The 22,146-nt window shown below is 43.0% G+C and overlaps 1 protein-coding gene across 8 annotated transcripts; it reads left to right on the top strand.

Moving 5' to 3' along the window:
• Positions 1-337: 337 nt before the first annotated feature.
• Positions 338-21,466, top strand: atxn2 (ataxin 2). Of its 8 annotated transcripts, none has more exons than XM_076730829.1 (25): positions 604-852; positions 2,380-2,410; positions 2,797-2,856; positions 3,276-3,347; positions 4,641-4,791; positions 5,698-5,712; positions 8,011-8,135; positions 8,330-8,421; positions 8,611-8,799; positions 9,709-9,881; positions 11,564-11,749; positions 11,981-12,160; positions 12,368-12,475; positions 12,576-12,646; positions 12,765-13,129; positions 13,415-13,478; positions 13,581-13,727; positions 14,372-14,389; positions 15,045-15,111; positions 15,675-15,868; positions 16,413-16,539; positions 16,653-16,844; positions 17,837-18,048; positions 19,272-19,449; positions 20,577-21,466. In XM_076730829.1, the coding sequence occupies exons 1-25, from the start codon at positions 743-745 to the stop codon at positions 20,603-20,605; spliced, it is 3,156 nt and encodes a 1,051-aa protein (XP_076586944.1). In that variant the 5' UTR covers positions 604-742; the 3' UTR covers positions 20,606-21,466. The 8 variants fall into 8 exon arrangements, with proteins under 8 accessions (XP_076586945.1, XP_076586948.1, XP_076586944.1 ...); XM_076730826.1 differs by having other exon boundaries at positions 15,045-15,117; XM_076730834.1 differs by lacking the exon at positions 5,698-5,712 and adding an exon at positions 10,195-10,443 and having other exon boundaries at positions 20,577-21,426.
• Positions 21,467-22,146: the final 680 nt, after the last annotated feature.

Raw genomic sequence — 22,146 nt, 5'->3', positions numbered from 1 at the left:
TTCCATCAACATGCACACACGAGCAGTATGTAAATAGTATTTCTATATTTGCGCCCGTGCGGGGAGTGGCGTGTTCGCCGGCTCACGTGGATGCCACAAAACAGCCATAGAGAATTCGTGGACTTCCTGAAAATAGTGCCATGTTATATGTGTATGTTTTTAAAATAAAGGAGTGACTATGTATTTCTTTTGTCGGTCTATATTAAATATGACCACATTTGACTTTTTAGCAGATGGATGGTTCTCCAAGGACCCATTGTAGGAATATTTGGTAATGTGTTGTGAGCCGTTACACCTTTCATATATCCCTCCGCTGTTTTTTGTCCCCTTTCAGACTGTTTTGGTCTTTTCGCTGTTAGCAACGGAAAGAACCCGAGATAGCTGTAAACCCTATTTTGAGATAATCGAATTTTTTTGTTAGGATTACATAACAGATTGACAAGAGGCGTAACGCCCATGTTTATTTTGAAGGAGTGATTGGCGCATGTTGTCTTTTTTAAATATTGTTTATTTCTGTTTTAATAGGAATTGTACAGATTGCTAATTTAGCTAGCAACTGTTAGCAGCTAGCTTCTTAGCATAGCATCTTCCTCAAGAGGCACGTTGACGTTAGCCTGCAAGCTAGTCAGATCTTAGAATTGCTAACGTTGGCGAACTGTCACACAAACATACACCGTCATATCGTCTAGAAATTGCGGTGTGAAGCTGGTCGTTTTAAGACGCCGTCTTTTATGGGATCACAATGTCAATGAAGGCCGGTGGAAATCGCAGCAAGCCTGGCGGTGGCAACACCGCTGGTGCCGCCGCCTCCGGTGCCGGAGGAAGCGGCGGGGGAAGACAGAATCTGGGCAGGTCTGTGAAATTAAAACGTTAAGTTATCGAAGTAAAAACACAGCAACATGGGGTGATGTGGCCAGTGTTCATTACTTGGAAACAGTGATTTCCAACAGTGGCAGTTTGGAGAGATGACATTCCCGTTAAGTGGTCCAAAACTAGTACGTGTTTGTGAACGGTTTGAGGGCCTTGCGACGTGTTGGATATCTAGCGTAACGTTATGCAGTTAAGCTAGCGAGGCCTGCCTGCTTGCTCCAATAATGTTGCAACTTCGACGTTACGTTTCCTCCTCCTGCACGTTAGATACTCTGTATCATCTTTGTTTCTGAGTATGCATCTAAACATGTTTGGATGGACAAACATATTTTTCATGTGTGTGGCAGTGAATCTGCTCGCCAAGTTGCTGATAATAGTTTACTGGAGTCAATTGAGCTAGCGTTAATTAGCCGTTTGACAGCCCATGCTTGTTATTCAGTGCACTTGCCTCATTCAGTAACAGAACGGCTAGCTAACGGGTCAGCCTGGTGACTTCAACCCAAGAGACTGCGATAACGCCGCTGTGATTGTTTTCATTTGACTGGCACATAGCTTGGAACATTACCGCAATATTGCTGCAACGGGTTTGCCAAGAAATTGATAAAAAGCGTGTGGGCGCACGATAGAAAGGGGCGGGTGTGGAGAAGGGGGTGAGGAGGAGAAGAAGGGGGAATTACAGACCGACGGGCTTTCAACCTTGACGTTGCCGTAGCTGCTTGTGTGAAATTGTGTCCTTGAAGCATGACATTTCTGCACATGTCCTACGATAAAGCTAAAACATACTGTCCGTGCAGGAGCTGCATGCGTATTGTGAATTTTGATGGGTTTTAATTTGGCCCAGCTTCTGTTCACCGGTCACTAGGACAGTGCGTCCCATGCATTGCGTAGATTTCATCCAGTAAGGCCGTGTGAAGATATGGAATATGAGATTGGACCAGTTGTACTTATGCATCCAAAACCAGCCTATTTCAGTTCGAAATGACTCGGATTGGTTTTGTTATCGTATTGAGGAACCGAGTGTGTTCAAGTGAGCCTATTACTCATTTACTACAACAGATATAATGTAGGGAATGTGGCCATTGCCTACATTGAATCAGTGTGAATGCCTGGCCATGTGCCAGCTGCTGAACAAGGTGCATTTTAGGACATGCTTGGAAAAAATGTAGGCTAAAGAGTGTTTGGCTGGCAGCCCCTTAAATATTATTGCAACCAGCTAAATATCATGGAGTCTGTAGCAATTTTCAGAATCTACATTGCATTCAAATATGCAATGAATTTACACCTGATGTTGGTTAGATTGCTTAATTCCTGTTGATGATGATTCTTGGGGTTCCCTTTCAACATGTGCACCTGCAGCTCATCTCAAAGATTTATGCCACCACCTCATGAGATTTCATCATTCAGTTTTGCAATTGCCCCCATGAGAGAGTGCTTTGTTTCAGTAAGCTTGCAAAAAATAAGTGCTAATGATGACGATAAGTTGTGACAATAATGCCATTTTTTTTCCAGGGGAAGACACAGTGGTAAAGGTCCCGCAGCAGTAAGTAGCTGGTTAATTCTCATAAGTCAGTGGAACATGGCTTGTATGCCAAGTAGGCATCTATCATCAGAAGTTTGGTATACCTGTGCTGTTTTTTACCAAAGAAGGAAAGCTGCTCTTTGAAACCCACACACTTGATTAATACTACTTTTTGTTCATTCTGTGCAGTCAATTGAATACATTGCCATATTTTGTAAGGCATGCAGTTTGGTTTAAAAGTTGCACAGAATGGATGTCACAGAAATAAATCCAGTGGTTCAGAATCTGTTTTTTATAGTTAGGCATTATGAATCTAACACATATCCAGTAGTTGTCACATGGCTGTGAGAGCTATTGAGCATAATTTTTCTTTGCAAATTGGGAAATTAACTGTGTTTTTTCTTTAGGTCATTTTCAATGGTGTATATGCAAATATGAGGATGGTCCATGTCTTGACTTCAGTGGTGGTATGTTTCCTGTGTGTCTGCCATGTTAAGTTTTTAAGATGATGTTCCACATGTGTCTAGGATGTCCTTCTGAATATTGTCTTCTGTGTCCTAGCAATAATGAATAGAGAAATAAGCACAGTTACAAGGAAACCATGTCTGAAGCAACCATGTGAATCATGCTTACAGTAAATGAATTTGCAACAGCAGTATGTACTGCCGTCTGTCTTTCACCACATGCTGTTTCTTCAAAATGTCAAAGCTGCTATAAACAAAGCCTGTGTGATTTGTAGAGACAGCTGGTTGCATAAACAAAGCAGACATTGATCAATCATTTATCTGTTTCACAGCAGATGGGTTTCTGAACTTGTTTCTTGAATGTGTAAATTGACATTGACACTGCATACAGTGAATAATGATAGGCCTATTTTTTTTTGTAGGGCGCCAAGTGTGAGCTGAAAGTGAAAAATGGTGCAGTCTATGAAGGAGTATTTAAGACATATGGTCCGGAGGTAAGGATCACTCACACTACGATGCTCTTATAGGTGCTAATATGTAGCTAGATCTGTGATTTCCTCAGTAGCAGTACTAGTGGTTGAGGTTAACTGTGCTAGGAAGATGGTGCTCAGCCAGCACTCAGCAGCAGCTTCACCCCTGAGGTGGTTTAGACAAAGATCGCCCGGTCCATCTTTCCTTTTATGGAAGAGAGGTATGTGGCCCGTCATCTTCCCTTTTAGGTTGAAGTATTCCCCAATCTCTTTTCCTGTGGGGAAAATATCATTTTGCACCAATGAAAATCTTAACCTGAGCAATGGTATGAGTTTTTGACTTAAACTTCAGTTTATGATGGAATGCATGAATCAATGAAGCATACATTACGCCCTGTTTTCACACCAATCAGTAAGGTTAATATTTATATATCTTGTAGTTCCCGACTCTTTTATCAGACTGTGTGACTGAAACGTGAGTAAGGCTGGCAGGATACTCCAAACGAAATTGAATTTTGTGTGCTTGCACAGGCAAACACACCACTTTGTTTTGAGACCAAATCAAAGCATCACATTTGGCTTTTATTACCACGGTGTGTGCAAGCCGAAGAGTCAAACATGCTGAAATATTCACAGAGCTGTATTCACCAACTCTCTGTACAAGGTCTCTCAGTCAACAATGTAATGTTTGGTTTCCGGGCTAGTGTTTTCAATTTTCTTTCGTAGTATGATTCTGGTTGTAGCATAACTGTGTTTTTAGGAAATTGGTGGTGGTGTCTGTTCCCACTGCAGCTTACAAGCTCCCCCATCTGGCATTGGTGCCATTAAAGCAGAGCTCAATTAACTGATGTCAGTCAAACTTTAGTTTATATGTGCTGTCAACCAAACACTTGGGAAGGATTTCCCATCGTTCATCTTTAGGCAAGCATGTCCTTGTGCCATGCCTGAGCCAAGATGGCTTGTATTCATTCCAGTTAAACACACCGAGTGATAAAAATGGCTTAGGTCCTCTTTTCCCAGGTTGTGCTCATCAGGATTATTTACATTATGCACTCATTTATCAGTAGATATTCTTTTTGATTAACTGATTCATAATTTGATTTAGAAAATGTCATGAAATAGTGAAAGAAGTTTGCCTCAAATTTCAAGGGCCCAGGGTGACCTCTTCAGACGACTGCAGTGTGTGATTTGGCTGAAACAATTCACGGTGTCTGTCTTCCATGTCCCATGGTTCCTCACCTCCTCAGTAGATGGTTTAGGCTTTTGCTGTATTTCAGAGTCCCTTTTAATCCAGTTTAACAAAACTTTCTTCCTCAGTGTGACCTGGTGTTGGATGCAGCCCACAGAAAGAGCCCAGAGCCGAGCATAGCCCCCAGGAAAGAGGATATTGTGGAGAGCATCATTTTCAAGGCCTCAGATGTCGTTGTGGTGACCTTCAAAGATGTGGACCTGAATTTTGCCAGGAAAGGTACCGAGGATGTTTGTGCTTACAAATATTATCTAGGTACACCAACAGCAGTCTTGATATACTGAACCTAGTCTTGTACATGGTAAAAACTTGTGAGGTATACACAATGTAACTAGGTTAGTTTGTCACTTTGTATTCATTGCACACACACACACACACACACACACACAAATAAACACATGCCAGAGTGAATGCCCATCAGTGCATATACACAACATTGATCTGTTTCAGTCTGCCTTCACTACCTTGATGTCACAGAGGCTTTGTCATGAGTTAAATCTCGTGTCTCTGCTCTGAGTGGCCAGTCATTGAAGACTAATGTGATCTATTGATTGGTCCGAAGGTTGCCCTGGTGCAGCAAGGACACTCAATAAAAGCCGAATGAGTCTTCATCTAATTCATCTTGACCCTTACAATTCTCCTTTGAACAATAATAGGCTGTGTGGGAGGGTATTATTTTCTGCAAATGAACAGGTGAAAATGAGTAAGGGCTGCACCACATGGTTTGATGAGATGGTACCACACTGGTGCCACATCTAAAAATCAAATTGTTAACCTTTTGCATTGGGCAATTGTGAAATGACTGGAATTTTCACAAGGCAATTAACTTCAGTGTTTAATACAAGAATTATCTCCACGGATAGTATACGGGTCAGAAATGTCCTTTTCTGTTTAGAAGGCACATGTGTTTTTACCAATTTAATGGCTGAAACAAGGGGACATGGGAAAGAAATGATGAAAATATGAACCAGAATTTCCCTATATGACTCACAGATGATCCATATCTGAAAATTGTTGGATAGGAAGTCACTTATTGGTGTGATCTCCAGTCAGTCATTCTGTCTGTCAGTCAGTCCATCTTCTGACTCTCTGTCATCTGTCTGTCTCTCCTCTCCAATGGTCTAGTCTCCTCTGACACAGGTAATATATGGCTGTTTTCTCCTCTCGCACATCTCTGTATGCACTCAAACAAACTTGTGAATCTCTTTGGCTTGGGCCTGATCTGTTGCCACCTATTGCTGCATTTTAAATCCAATTTTGATGAAAGAATTTGGGGATCACTGCTTTCATATAACCTAAAAATAGAAATCGAATATCCAATGCAGGTCAGTCTTGCTCCATCTTTTCACCAGATCTTTTGTTATCTTTAGACTGGATGTTGCTTTCGGTGGAAGAGTTGCCACTTTCCCAATCATACACTGTTTAATTAAGCTTTTATGGTAAGACTTTATATTAAGGTACACTAGTTGCTTATTAGCATGCATATTAGTAACATATTGGGTCCTTATTGGGCACTATAACGCTTATTTATTGTCTGTGTCTATTAAGGGTTAGGTTATTAAGATCATAGTTCATTTGTATCTACTTCCTTACTGATTACCAGTAAACAATAATTAGGAGGTTATTGAGGAAAAAGTCAGAGTTAATGACATAGTAGTTGTAGAATATGGTCATGCTGAATAAGGCAGTAAAGTGCTTTTTAATGACAAATAATAAGCTAATATGCTGCTAATATGCATGCTAATAAACAACAAGAAGTTAATGTTGAAATGTGTACCTTCATAAAAAGTTTTCCTGCTTTTACTTTAAAGCTCAGCAGAGGCTCTGAACTGAAGCCTATGCTGGCCATGGCCTTGGACTTCATACGTATGGCCTTGTGCTTACTTGAGAGGAATCTGAGGATGTGTGAGAGATACACTGCTAATAGTGTAAAATGTTTAAACTAACACTAACACTTGTTTGTTTTTAACAAAAACTAATGCCTATTCCGTTTTTAACATTAGTTTTAGTTTTAAACCGTCAGTTAAATTTATATACTAAATTTAAATATACAGTTTTAACTGATTTTATTGTTTTTTAGACCTTTGCAGCAAAGGCTCACTTTGAGAAGAGGGAAGGGTATTCTTATTATTGTTATTCTAACTTATCTTTCAAAGCATTATTTTATTTTCCTAAATATGGGGTTCTGGCAGGGCAATGGATTTCAAATCTCCCCGGACCCAGGCTCAGTTCAAATCAGAGCTAGATGGAAAAGCGAAAATTCTAGGCATTATGACTGATTCCATTGAAAGCAACAAATTGAAATCTCATGTCGAGCACTTGCACCTTAATCTTCTTTCTGATCATTGTATTAAAAATGGAATTATGTAAGGATGTTTAATTTGGTTTGGCTCTGAATTGCTTTGAGGTCATGTAATTGACTGCAATCTAAATGCATGTTTGCTTAACTGTCACTATGCCCACATTTGATATGTAAATGCTCCTTATTTTATTGCGATTCCCTTGATGGAGAGTGTGCATAGAGCATACCGACCACCTCTACTAATGTGACACCTGTTAGCCCAGCTGCCTGTATGGTGCCATTCTAGTTTCTGGTCTTCATTTCTGAACTTGCCTTCTTCCAGAAATGCTTAAATGCCCTTTGCATTGTGGGATGATTTGGGATGTCTGAGTTATGTAATTCCAGGTGGCTCATATGCTTTATGCACATAGTCCATTGGTACCAGTTCTGAGAATGTGAGAGCAGACTTGGGCTGACATGAGATTAGATTTCCTTTCACATATAATTGGGGGTTTTCTTTGAGCATGCCTGTTCCTAGTTTTAGTTTAGCCAACCAAAGTATTATGTAAGTTTGCTTAAATATAGTGAACGTCCTGAAAATACGGACTATCATCTGCCCCAAGTAGTGTTTTATACACGTGAATGTTGCTTTTCATGATGTGTGGAAAAGGTCTGCCATCTGAAAATATTGTAGTACCTTACTTCTTGATTGAGTCATTCTATTTTGTTACAGGCTGCAGTAGTGACTGGGGACTACGCTCTCTTTACGAGGCTGTTTTCATATTGTGGCTCACACAGCTAGAACACTTTATCCTTGTTAGCTTTACCAAGGCCAGCTCAATCAAATAGCTCAGTTTATTTATTTTTATTTATTTAGTGATTTTTTATTTATTTTTTTAAAGGATTTTTTTTTTCCACAATCCAGTTGGGCCCATGTCTGGTTGTGAGTTGATGTGCCTGAACAACCACTACCTCCATATAGACGTTTGCTGTGAGAGCTTGTGGCAGAAGCTCTTGAGGCATGAGCGCTTCTCTGCAGAAACAGTGACAGTGCAGCCATGTGACTGTATACCATCATGAGCTTCTGTGTGCGTGTGTTTGCGTGCATGTGCGGCGGTCTACTGTACATCAAAACATGTTGTTTGTGTGTGCCGCAGACAACTTCACAGATGCAGCAGTGAGCAGTAGGATCAATGGCGAGCACAAAGAGAAAGATTTAGAGCCCTGGGATGGAGGAGAGACCCACAACTCTGACAGCCTTGAGTCTCTGGATACAGATGTGGTAAAAACACAAAACAGACACAAACACAACAAACACATTCGAGCTGCACTTGTGAGTACACTGAATGGAATCCATACAGGCCGTCACAAATTTGACAGTGACAGGAGTAAACACGTTGTTGTGTCATCTGATCTGCTTCATTGATAATTTGTTGATAGGCTTTGTGTTAAAGTCTCTCTCTCTGTTCATATCAGTCAAATGGGTGGGACCCCAATGACATGTTCAAGTACAATGAGGAGAAGTATGGAGTCTTATCTACATATGACAGCAGCCTGTCCACATATACGTAAGATTCTCTGTGTTCTCTTCAAATGTATTCCATTTTGTTGCATGTTTTCTTTATTTAAACTTAAGCATTGTGTTTTCTGCAGATATTTTTTATATCTCTCATCAGTGACCTTTTGCTGTATCTCAGTCTCAGTCTCAGTCACTCAATCACCTTGCTGCCCTTGTCTGACCTGAGCTTGTTTCCCAGGGTCCCCCTGGAGCGGGACAACTCAGAAGAGTTCCTCAAGAGGGAGGCACGTGCTGCCCAGCTGGCAGAGGAGATTGAGGCCAGTGCCACATACAAGGCCCGTGTGGCCCTGGAGAACGATGAACGCTCTGAGGAGGAGAAATATACTGCTGTGGTGCGAGGGGAGAGGGAGACTCACACACTGAGCAGGTGAGGCAAGGATTCACGAGAGATTGTGTTCACAACAGCGTGTGCCTATAATATTTCATTCATACTCGTTGTTCATAATTGGCTCGTGGTGTGCACCACAATGCCACCTGCTTCAAAATGCAGCAACGCAGCGCTGCAGCACTTCTTGTTGTTGGATTTAGTTTACACGTGTAAATGTTATTATTAAAGGTGCATACTGGGAAGTCATGGAGCTGGCCCAGCAGTTAATTGAGTCAGCAGCTTTATTGTTAATGTTTGCAAATTTCATCGCCTGTAGGTCTGTTGGAACATGCATCATTCATGTTTTATAGTTATAAATTATTAAATTAAATATTCCTTGGGCCTATTTTTAACAAGTTGCAACATGCTCATGCAGTAAAGCTGACTATAAATATCAGTAGAGATGATTTATCATGTAGGAGTACTTATGTCCTCCACAGGTACACACTGTAAACTCTTTTATATGCACTCTGTATACTTCATTTCCAGTGCCTGACAAAGGCAAGAGAAGGATCTATGTACCAGCATGGCATATACCACATTTCAGAATAATGTTTTAAGGATTTTGAAGTCTTACCATTTAAGTGCCAGGATGAGAGCACAAGTACTGTATGTGTTCTATATGTACATAATGCTTGCACATGATGTGGGTCCACAGTAGAAAAGCTCAGTCACAGGCTTGAGAAGGAAGACTAAGTAATTCCAACAAAGTCACTAAGTAGACAGCAGCTGTTCCTAGAACAAATACTTCCCTGGTAATTAAAGAAAACATGCTCATTTTGGCTGATGAGAAGTACTTAGTTGAATGTAATAGAGTGTAGAATTAATTCCACCCCTTTGTTATCTTGACTATTGTCTCTGCCTGTACTGTGTGTGTGTGTGTGTGTGTGTGTGTGTGTGCGTGTCCAGAGAGAACAAGTACATTCCTCCAGGTCAGAGGAACAGGGAGGCGATGTCATGGGGACCGGGACGTCAGAATTCACCTCGTCTGGCTCAGAGCTCAGCTGGACCCTCAGCTCCCCGACCAGGACCTCATGACTACAGTCCCAGTTCCGGGGCTGACCAGAGGGTGGTTAATGGAGGTGTGTTGAATACATCACACACAAACCTATGGCGTTACTTGCTACAGCCTATATACAAAATACTTCAGAAATGTACAGAGCTGCTTTGGTTGGTGAGTGATTTGGGCAGTATAGTGATAGAGGTAGTGTTATCTGCTGGTGGAGACTTGTTGTTCTCTGCTTAATTAAATCATTTTATTTAATTTCATTCTTTCTCATGTTTATTAATCCCCCCCCCCCTCTTTTTATCCCTGCTATACCTTTGTTTTCCCCACTTTAACTGGTTTTCGTCTGCTGGTTGTTATCCTTGATCATTTTTCCTTCCCTCTTTTAGGTTCATCCCATTGGCCCTCACCCTGTCCGTCTCCTTCCTCCCGCCCCCCCTCTCGTTACCAGTCTGGCCCCTCCTCCCTGCCTCCTCGGGCGACCACGCCCACCAGACCACCCTCCAGACCCCCCTCTCGACCCTCCAGGCCTCCCTCTCATTCATCCCACCCCTCCTATCCCTCCTCCTCATCCTCCTTTTCCCATCATGGGCCCACGTCGCCAGCCTCCACTCTGCCCAAACGCATGTCTTCAGAAGGTACCCACATCAGTGTGGAGTAGACCTGGGCAAAGGCATGAGTTGAAGGTGGATGGATTGAGGTCAATACCGAAATTCAATTCTTAATCATATTGGAAGTGTCTTCAAAGTTAAATAAGGAAACTGCTTTCAAAAATAAATTTGCCCAGGTCTAGTGTGGAACAACACAGATAGGTGAAACAGCTTTTTCAGACTGATGTGGGGTCAGACTGAAGCCACAAAGCTGATCCCTTGTCAGTGTGTCTGGCAGTTTCACCTTGGCATGTGGGTGCACCACGGGTGTGTGCTGTACTTTCTGTTTAGCCAGAGTTATGCCACTGAAAACACAAACCCACCAGTTTCTTGTAGTTTTCTGCCATTGCCGGTTCATAAAATTTTTTCAAGTCTGTTGCATTCATTGGCCAAAAGTGCGATCTGTTGTATGTAATGACAGCCTGATTTTACTGCAGCAACAGTCCTTACTATGGGATGCCAGAAAAAACTAAGCTACTCGTCAATATCTTAATTTATTATTTGAACACATTAGGTGTTTTTTGGTTTGGTTTTTAGACTCCGCACTATCAGCACGGTGATGCTCTTTGTCACTGTCCTGAAACTGAGGGGACGAACACACGACTGTCAGCAAGGCCTGAAAGCCTCTCAGTCCTTGTTTCATGTTAAATCCAGCGAGTTGGAGTACTGAGCTAAAATGATGAAGTTCTGCTGTCCAAATTTAATAGTGAAATGGCAAAATATTCAACAAGTGTGTAGTGTTTTAACACTATAACACAGCAAACTCTGCTAAACAGTGAATTCTTTAAACACCTCAACTCCTTTCCTCCATTTCCTTGTTTCTCCTCTCTCTCTTCACTTGTTTGTGGTTTGAAAGGTGTGGTGTGTTTGATCACTTTACAGGATCATCTGCGGTTTTTCCAATAACAAGCATGTCACAAAATAACGTTACCGTATGATGTGATATTTTAAAGATTGAGATATATAATCAGTGCAGAGGTTTGGGGTTTTGTGAGATGCACATTCTTCACAGGATGTTAGGAAACACGTGCTGTTCACTGTAGTTACTCACCTCCACTGTCTGTTTCTGTAGTTCTCTCTGTCTTCATCTGTCTTTCTTCATCTACAGGTCCACCCAGGATGTCTCCGAAATCCCAGCGGACGCCTCGTGCTCACAGAGTGCCACCCTGCCGGACCACTGGAGTCCCTCCAGGAGTGGACTTAATTTCCCACAATGCCCCTGGAGAGGTTCCAGTGACTCCACCAACCAGGAGCAGTTCTTCTGGAGGGACCTGGTCGTCTGTGGTTAGTGGAGGTGAGATAATTCTTTAGTTCTTTCCTTCCTTTTTCTTGTTATTTCGTTATTCTTTTTGTGTTTTTGATATGATACATTTCCAACCATATGAATATTTCTTCTTCATTAAGATATCACGCAATGGAACATATCTGCAGAGGAGTTAAGATATTATGGTTTAGTATGATGAGTGCAAGCCCTAACCTGTTTTGATTTAATTAAAATGATGATACACCTTCTCCCCATCCACAGCTCACAGACCTCGCTCCCCCCGACAGAACAGTATGGGTGGAAGCTCCACTGGCTCCTCCTCCATCCCCTCACCCCAGACAGGAACAGCTCCTGTGGAAACTGCTGCTACACCAACATCAGCTTCCTCTCCTACTGCTGCTAGTCCCGCCCCCAACATGGTCGCCTCTCCATCAGGAGATGGTAAGCTTAAAGTTAACCCCCACTGTCACTTGGATTGATTGAGGGCAGAAGAAATGCTGAGTATGATGTGCAAATCCTGATTTTGGTGTACTTGGATTTGTTGTTTTCTTGTTGATTCTGCAGCAATCAGAACAGTCAGCGCTGATCACGAATCTTTGCTCTGCTTTTATTCTGGGATTAAACGGACTATTTTTCTGTTCTGTATAGCAAAAGAGTGTCGTGTCCAGGAGACAAGACAAACATCCCCCACAGCAAACAAGGAGAACATCAAGCCCTTGGACAGCTCACCTAGTATCACCAGACCAGTCTGTAAAGGTACAGTAAACAGTAGACAGCAGTATTTGCTGAATCTGAATCCATTTGGTGACTGAAACCCTCAATCATGTCTTTCTCTCTTTCTCTGCTCACCTTACAGGACCCCCTTCTTTGGCACCAGACCACAGAAAACAAATAGACAATTTAAAGAAATTTAGTGTAGATTTTAGGGCAAGTATCTCTTTCGTTTGTACGGTATAGAATTGTGGGAAATCTGACATATTCATGAGGCTGCAGCAGAGCTTGTGCATGTTTCCTCTAACTCTTCCTTTTCTCTTCCCTCTTCCAGTTGCAGTCTAGTTCAAACTCAGACCCTGCCTTTGACCAGATGATGACCAAGCCTCCCAGAGATCCAGCAGACAAGCCTAAAGACCTTCCCCTGGACAAAGCCTCCACAGCGGGGCGGGAGGGCACAGACGATGGTGTTGCAGTGATTGCCGCTGGCACCCCTGGTGGAACCCCAGCACCATCCACCACCACCACAAACACCAGTAAGCCTGGCAGCCCCGCTGCACTGTCCCCGTCTCCTTCAGCCCCAGACCAGAAGAGGGCCGGGCTGGATGTGACATCACAGGGAGTTCAGACGACAGCCACGTCCACATTCAGTGGATCCAAGCATGAAGAGAAAGAGGAGAAAAAGGAGGCAGTACAAGAGTGAGTTGAAGTTTGAGAAGGATAGACTGTACATATTTATAAAGGATGAGTCTGGTGATACTCAATATTTTTCTTACATCAACAAATTCCATGAAACTTGATCCTAAGAAGTATTTTCTGCGTAGTCAAAGCATTAATACCATCAAAAATGTTGAAATCCACAGCATTACATTGTTTTTGGAAATTACTGAGCGTTTTTCTTAACAATAAGAAAAATATAATGATGCTAATTCCAGTCTGATCCTTTAAATGTTTTTTTTCCCACTGTTAACTCTCCTCCTGAAGTCAAGTCAGAAAATCAACTCTGAACCCAAATGCCAATGAGTTCAAACCCAGGTTCAATACACAGGTCAGTGTGCCGTGCAGCAGCCCGACTACACCGTTTAAATAGCACAAAGTGAGATTGCTGATAAACAGTTTTTTAAAATCTCTGGCCATGCTCCTTCATCAGCCTAAACCAGCCAACACCCCAACACCTCCCCGGCCTCAGGGCCAGCCTAGCCCCTCCATCGTGGTCCAGCAGCCCCCGGCTGTGTACGGACAGACGGTCTGTTTCCCCCAGATGTATCCACTCACACCAGTCAGCCCCGGAGTGCAGGTGAGACCCACACCTGCATGCTGAAAGGCAGATCACCCTGAGTATCACATTGAATCAATATGAAATGCAAAGTTGGATGAATCTCAAACAGCCTTCAGTGTGAGCTCTCCAACATGTCCGCTTATGTTTGTCCTCATTTGTTTCTGTCTTTGATTCTTGCATGCGTCATTTGTTTCTCCATATTTCTGTCTTTATTTTATTCTTAAAAGGCTGCATCTCACATTTATTGTAGTTTTGTTTTCTTTATACACCTTGATATACAGAATATGTGCATCCTTTGTCATCACTTTTCTTTCCTGTCATCTTCCAGACACTGATATTCATCTGAATTATTGTTGAAAGATTTTGGGTTAACAAGCTTGGAAATGTGTAAAGAACAGACATATGTGGAATTTATATAACAATATGATGTCAGAATGTAATTTTTAAGCACTCTCAAAGCACGTTTCAAACATTTTTAGCATATTTCTTAATCAAAGCTAGTAACATTTGTGGTCAAATCAGTGTTTTTTGTGTGTTGCTTTAAGAAAAACTTGGTGATCCAACATCAGACACGTGTTAGTGATAAAATACCTTGGTGAACAACTAAAGAGTCGTTCTCTTTTCCCTTTCTCCCCCTCCTCCTCTCTCTCTTGCTCCATTAGAAAAGCATAATATGGAAGGTTTGTGAATTTTTTAAATCCTTTTGTTTTTTTAAGCCCAATCACTACTGAGATGTTTTGCTTGCTTGTTGAATTAATGCCATCAGATGTTGGTTTGCCAACTTCTTATTGCAATTCATTTTAAATTGTCATCACAGATGGACTTAATAACGTCATCTTATTTCTATTGGCTTCATCTGTGTTCTGAACAAATGGCTGTGAGCTAATAGGAGTTTAAGGCTCTTTGCTGCAGTACTGTTTGTAATAGAAATGCATGGTGTATAATGTTAAGGAGTTAAGGAATGGAAGATGACAAGCAGTGTGTGGGTTATAGTCATAGCTGTAAAACACCTTTTTCTGCCCAATGATAGACAGGCATAGAAAATGCATGTGGTCTCAGGTAAGAGATAATTCCGAACCTCACATGAACATGCAGTATGTGTTTTTAAAATATTGTTTATTGTAGTTTTTGTATGTGTTGGATGAGGGGATAGCTACTAAAGCAGCAGCTAACAGCCCCACAGATAGGCAGTAATAATAGTCCCACACAAATATGCAAAGTTCACCTGGTTTTAGTCGAGGGCTGGTTTTCTTTCTTGTGCAAATGATGCACTGAGAAGATTGAGTATAAACTTGTGTTCTTCATCTGCCATCCTCATTCCCTTCCTCACTCCAGTCTCCAGCTATGTACCAGGTTCAGATGCCTCATATGACAGTCAGCCAGTCTAAGCCCTACAGACCAGGTAAAGGTGAGAATAACCACTGTTTTGTCTCATTCCCCTTCCACCTCGGTCTCTGTCTCTGTCTCTCTGTCTCTCTCTCTCTCTCCCTCTCACGCTCTATAATACATTTCTGACTGCTGAGTGAAAACAAGTACAAAGCGTCTCCGGACGTCTTAATCACAGAAGCAGTCAGGAATCGCCATCACTGAATGTCATGACAAGCTGACAGAGACTGAAAACTGTCTGAGAAAATGAAAATGATTCATTACATCAATTAAACTGTTTCTCAGTTCACTTTTCAGGAGAAAAGTTTAGAAAAGAAGATACTGCTAATATCTTGGGGAGATTTTGCCATCGAGACTAATGTGATCAAGTCTTTCTCATTATTGAAAAGTCATTTTTTTTTCCAATGACGGGTTGAGAAAAGGGGGGCCGTCTTATAATCCATCGTCCTATATTTGGGCAAATAATTAGCTTCTTTGGAAACCTGCGCTATTTTTTCCTCCGTGACTCACTTTACTTCAGATTTGAGAGATGTTAAACAAAACTTCTTCCCCATGTAATCTCTTCACATGAATCTCCAGTACCCAACATGCCCCAGCAGAGGTCAGACCAGCACCACCCGCCAGGCACACCCACCATGATGCACCCAGCGACGGCAGCAGGACCGCCTATTGTAGCACCGAGCCCCGCTTACTCTGCCCAGTACTTCACCTGCAGCCCGCAGCAGTTCACCAGTCAGCCACTGGTTCAGCAGATGACACATTACCAGTCACAGGTAAGACTCACTCATTCATCACCAATTTCAGAGCAGTGCAGCCTCTAACAGCTTACTCAGCAATGTTCAGCCCAGTACCCAGCCCGGCCCAGATGGTACTGGCAGTCTTTATCTCTCCCAGCTGTTCACTAGTCAGCCATTTGTCTGACAGATGCCTGGTCCAGCAGCTTGACAGTGTGCCAACATGATGCCAGTGTGTCTTCACTTCTGATTTGTGGGTTGTCTGCAGCCTCCTGCGTCTCACACCTGAAGTGTTGTTACCTGTGGTAATAACACTTGATAGAGCAATTGTTAGAACACAAAGGCACTTAGGGGATTATCTTCACGGAGGTTAAGTTGTAATAGAATGACCACATATTGATTAGGGATGGGAGCCATTAACAGTAATGAAACTGGCTACAAACTTTTTCCTAAATCATGAGATAATGAGAGAGGAAGACAGAAAGAGATTAAAACTAAACTGAAAACAACTTGAAATGACTAACACACGCAGGCTGTAATGCTGATGCGGCCCGTCATCTGTCTGTTCTTGTGTGTCCTTCAGGCGCAGCATGTGTTCAGTCCGGTAATGCAGGGCAGTGCCAGGATGATGGCGCCTCCCACGCATGGCCAACCCAGCCTCGTCTCTTCCTCAACTACACAGTACCCAGAGCAGACACACACCATGTATGGTACGTCAACCCAGCCGCGTCCACGTGAGAATGCAATGGTCCAGAATGTGCAGGCAGCGTTATGTGTGCTGCGGTAAATTCTTTTCATCCCGACACTGATTCCTGTCTCACAGTGTCTCCAGGGCCAATGCCTCAGCAGTACCCCCACCCCAGCGCCACCTTGCACCCTCACCCACAGCACCCCCAGCCCTCTGCCACACCTACAGGCCAAGGCCAGCAGGGTGGTCCCCCACAACATGGAGGTCCTCCTAGTCACCCAGCTGCCAGCCCAGTCCAGCACCCACAGCACCAGCAGGCAGCAGCAGGTGAGTATCTTAAGGTCGGAAGCTGTGAAACATCACTTTTGGAGCTGGATATTTTCAAATGGAGCCCTGTAGTGTTGTGTATAACAGGATGTAAAGATACTTCTAATCTCGTGATATCAGGACAGATGGATGGCTCGATACCGTGGTGGGACTGTGACGCTATCTGATGTGACGTTACATGGTTATTTTCTGCCTCTTCTTGTCGACAAGCGTAATGTTTTTGTTTGAACAGCAGAGGGTGCAGTCATAGTTAAGAAAGCACACTCCCATCATCCTTTGCGTGCAAGCCCAGCGTTCCTAAAAGTAAACCCAGCAAGAAAATGATGGATGAATGTGCTGATAAAGAAATATCGATTGAGGATGCTCCGTCAACTTTTAGAGCCGATGTATGGCGGCATTTTGGTTTTCCCGTTTCAAGAAACGACAGAGGCAAAAGGAGCCTGAAAGAAGCAGTTTGAGCCCCGCTTCTGAACGAGACCTGAAGAAATAACAAGAGGCCAAAGTAGACTTTTAACATCAAGGCCACACTTTAGTCCCACAGTGATAGCAGCTCTGAGACAAAAGCTGAAGTGACACAGAGCCACAAAGAAGCAGAGTGCATCTCAGTAACCACAGATGGGTGGACTTCACAACCTGCTCAGAGCTTTGTTACTGTCACAGCGAATGGGAAATGAAACGTTTCGTCAGACAGAATGGCCTCTTTTCCAATCACACTCTGGACTCAATGTCGCTGAGGTGTTGAAATCTGCTGTTTTGGAGTGGGAGCTCGACATGAAGAATAACAATAATCATCACGGTGTTGCTGTCATTACAGACACTGCACGAAATATGGATTTAGCAGTGAGTGAGGCCGGACAGACAGGCTGGTTTAAAGTGTTCTTCACACACTTTAAACCTCACGTCACCAGTGGGTTTGAATGTAGGCCGCATCAGCGTCTGCTTGGTCGATAATGTATAATAGAAATGCCACTCTGTGTGTTTTTGTGTTGTAGTGGCAGCAGCAGCCCAGGCCCTCCACCTGGCCAACCAGCCCCCACAGCAGCAGATGTACTCGGCTTTGGCCCCTACGCCCCCCTCCATGACCCCGGGGCCCAACCCTCAGTCTCCCCAGGCATCGTACCCCTCTGCCCAGCAGACGGTCTATATCCACCCACAGCAGGTCCAGCACGGCTACAACCATAACCACATGGCACACGTGCAGCAGGTAGGTCACAACCTGCTGTCGGCCAACCACAGACGCTCCAGCCAAGTCATCAGATTGGCTCTGTGTCCTGTACAGGATTTTAAATGTGGCAGTGAGGAAATCTGGGATCAGCTCCAGCAGGTGTTTAACCTTATGAATGAGCCATGTTTGGGTGATGATAATACTGTAAGTGAGGTGGATATTTTTTTGGGAGTCTGACCAAGTTCAGATCAGGATGTGAGTCTGACTTTGTCTTGTTGTGGATAGAAGTGGTTTTAGAACAGGAACACCTCACACAATAGGATATAGGGAGAAAACAAAGCTTTTCCATTGATCAGTCCAACTGTGCTAATGTGCTGCTGAAATGTATCAATCCCTGTGTCTGTGTGTGTGTACGGAGCTTGAGTTAGGATTTGGTTAGCTTAGGTCACTTCTCTCTAGAGATCGACCTATTAATCAGAGCAGATAGGACGTTCGTTATTGGGGAAACTTGGCTCCAATTGGCCAGTGGCTGCGCAGCAATTTCTCTTTAAATGAAAGTTAACTTTATCCAACATATTTATTGATAAATGATGAGCCTGAAAAGGTTGTTGAGTAAGTGTACGTATTTGACAAACTGAGTGACTGAGCGCAGCTTCCTGGAGTCATGTCATCACAGTGCGGTCGTCAGGTTTAAGCACCTTTGTGCCTGTGCAGACTCTTACTACCAAAACCTGAACTCATCAGCTGTATCGTGCAACCTACGCTATAGCTGGACACCTGCCAGCTGTTTGTCCCTGCGTCCAGTGTGATGTTAAGATGGGTTAATGTCTCCTGAGTCCACCTCCGTACTTGACGATGGTGATTAGATTTCACTCTCAAAAAGAAAGCAAAAAAAGCGTTGATCTATTCCTTTAACAAACACGCACATCTTTCCCCGTCATTTGATTATATAGAGATTATTCATCATCTAAGCTTGCCAAAGAGATGCTATGTGTCTACTTTATTCGTCCCTCCGCACCCAGAAAGCATCTCCTAGTTGTAACAGTGGAGGCAGGAGCTGTGGATGTTGTGGCATTGATGCCCATCTGTATCATCTTTTTAATGAACTTGTCTCTTGTCCTTCTGTTTGTCTCTCACTGTCATTCTCACTTTCTGTCACACTTTTTGCTCTCACTGTCACACACACACACACACACACACACACACACACACACACACACACACACACACATACATGCACACGCACTTTCTGTCACACCTAGGCCCATATGCAGTCTGGTATGGTGCCATCTCACCACCCGGCGCCCACCCACCCCACAATGATGCTTATGGCTACCCAGGGTCCTCCAGGGGGTCCGCAGCCACCCATGCCCCAGACTGCCCTCAATCCCATACCCGTTTCCTCCACCACACATTTCTCCTACCTAGCACATCCACAAGGTATGTTTATTTTATTAACTAGCACACTCCTGTGTAGGGCTGGGCCAGAAAATGATCTCCAGAGGGGACTGTGATTAAATTTATGTCAGTAACAATGATAAAGCACTTTTGCCTCTCTGCGTCGCTGAGCTCTTCTCAGACAGACAGACAGAGAGCATCACTTCAGAGCTGAGCCCACAGTAGAGGCAATGATAAAGACTCAAGAATATATTTTACTGGAATCAACAACAACAGTGCTCATTATTCATAGGTGCAACAAGGAGAGACAGCAGAGCCAAACGTTGAAGAAATGTGACCACTCTGCCCCCTTAGTCCACACCGGGTTTGTTTTACACTGTGATACTTAATGCTCAAGTGCCGAATGTTAACTCGTGTTATCCTCCAGAGCTGTGGAAATGTTGATAAAACAGGTAACATGACATTATTTATATAGAAGCGGTTTAGCTATCTCAAAACTGATTATAAAGGACAGATTATATTATAGTTTAACCAATGAACCCTCTGGCTTGTTCAGGCGTCAGTCATTATCAGGATTCTCTTCAAACTGGCAGCATCGTTAAATTCTATTTGTGGTCAGTAGAATTTGGTGATATCGCCCAGCCCTCCTCCTGCAGGACTGAGTCAGGCATATGTGGGGGCTGGCTGACATGTTGAATGAATTCTGTAAATTCAGAATTTTGTTTTTGTACAATGTAAGAGGAAGGAGAGAGGAACAGACTGCAAAAGGCTTTACACACTCATTTTGTGCTGCTATTATCAAGATGTGGCGTAGGACCAAACAGTGTCTTTTTCCAGTCTGTCCCTACCTAAAGCTGCCAGCTGTAGTGGAATATTAGGCTGATGTTTTGTCAGGAAACAGTGGGAGCAGATACATTAGTAAGCAGACTCTCAGTTTCTGCCCTCATTGAGTAGAACCGTTCTTAAAGCAGATGTCTGTGCTCTACTTGCTTGAAGCATCTGTTACTGACATTCTGTGACTGTCAAGGAAAACCTGAATTCTGTACTCAAAACATGCACAATGACACCTGTGCAAGTGTTCAGTCATGTTTTAGGCTTCTTGCGTAAATTGTGGAAAATCTCTGAATCCATGAACTTTACATTTCCCCCATTTTGTCTCCTCTCTGCAGTGCAACCTCATCATCAGCAGCAGCTGTAGATAGAGGGCGCCAGCGAGCCGAGGGACCCGCTCTGCGTCGCGCTTCTCAACCAGAGCCTTCATAACCAGGCGATGAAGAGAATGAGAGCCCTCCCTCTCCTCTCTTTCCTCATCCTCACCAGACATGCTTCACATCAGCTTTTCTCTTCCCTCCCCTCCCCTCCCCTCCCCTCCCTCCCAGACTAGGCAATAAGAGAATGTTAACAGGTTGATGCAGTGACATGTTTTAACGAGCTAGAGAGTTTTAACGGACAAGACTGCTCCTATTCAGCCCCTGTTCACATGCAGACACCTGCAAACACACATGCACACAGATACATACTTAAACAACACACACCCACACACACACACACACACACACACACACACACACACACACACACACTTTCAGGGGTCCCAAATTGCAATTTGAGTCAGCTTGCCAAGTAAGACGTGAAAGAGAGAATGAGAGTAACTAATCAGTGAGAGTGAAGAAGAAAATTCAACTGGAACTTGTATTTTGTCTGCACCTTGTTCTGAAAAAAAAAAAAAAATCTTCCAACCAACCTTTAGACAGTATTAACCTTACTGTTTATTGCTGCTGCTATGTGCTGCGTTTGTTTCCAGACTACACGAAAGGTTTCTAACCAAACTAAAAACGAAACATGACAAGAAGCTTCCTGTGAAATAAACACGTTTGGCAGCCAAGAGGACAGGAGAAACGTTATTTATGAAATTATAATGGCTGAGGTGATCAGATCCCACTTCTCACCTGACCCTTATGTAACTTTTAAGTTAAAACTTTTACTTTGTAGATAATATAAATAATTTAAAAAATGAGCAAAAAAATTTAAAAACAATAAAAAAGTTTTAAAAACTGAACGGCTTACTGTGGTTGCTTTGCTGTGTGGGTTTCTTATCTGTGCCTCCAGGACCCCAAACAGAATCACACCATTTTTTAATTTGTTCACAGCTGAAGTTATGTATTTTCTCTTACAAGTAAACAAGTGAAAGTAAGTTTTTTATTGATCACAACACGGTTCAGTCACACAAGCAGCATTTCTTAAAACATTCAGGTTCATCACAGTAGAACAGCAGAAAGGTGTAGAGCACACCAACAAATGCAAGATTTATTCCTGCTGGCTAAAAGCTACAGTGTCCAGCTGTGTAGGGGAATATGTGTGTGTGTGTGTGACCAGTTTTTAAAGATTGTGGTGGAATTGGAGCAGAAAGCTAAAGACAGGGTTGAGAAGTCTGACTCCAATCCAAGTTTGTCTTGGTTTGTTCTGCAGCTGAAACAAAACTGATCAGTTGCACAGAAAACTGATCTGATTCAACCAGAAGTGCAGCAGTATTTGTGTCTTTTCTTCGTCTTCTGTTATGAACTGGTTGGTTGAATCATGCATTGAGCTGCGGGACATTGTGATGACCATTTTCACTATTTTCTGAAGTTTTCCAGACCAAATAGTTCACTGGGAATTGCTCAATCAACAGTCTGTAGTTGCAGCCTTAGACTTCTGGTAAACTAACATTTTGGGGAAAATAGGACTGTCACAATAGTC

Source organism: Chaetodon auriga, chromosome 5, assembly GCF_051107435.1.
Source record: "Chaetodon auriga isolate fChaAug3 chromosome 5, fChaAug3.hap1, whole genome shotgun sequence".
Taxonomy (NCBI): domain Eukaryota; kingdom Metazoa; phylum Chordata; class Actinopteri; order Chaetodontiformes; family Chaetodontidae; genus Chaetodon; species Chaetodon auriga.
This window is presented reverse-complemented; position numbering and strand designations above follow the sequence as displayed.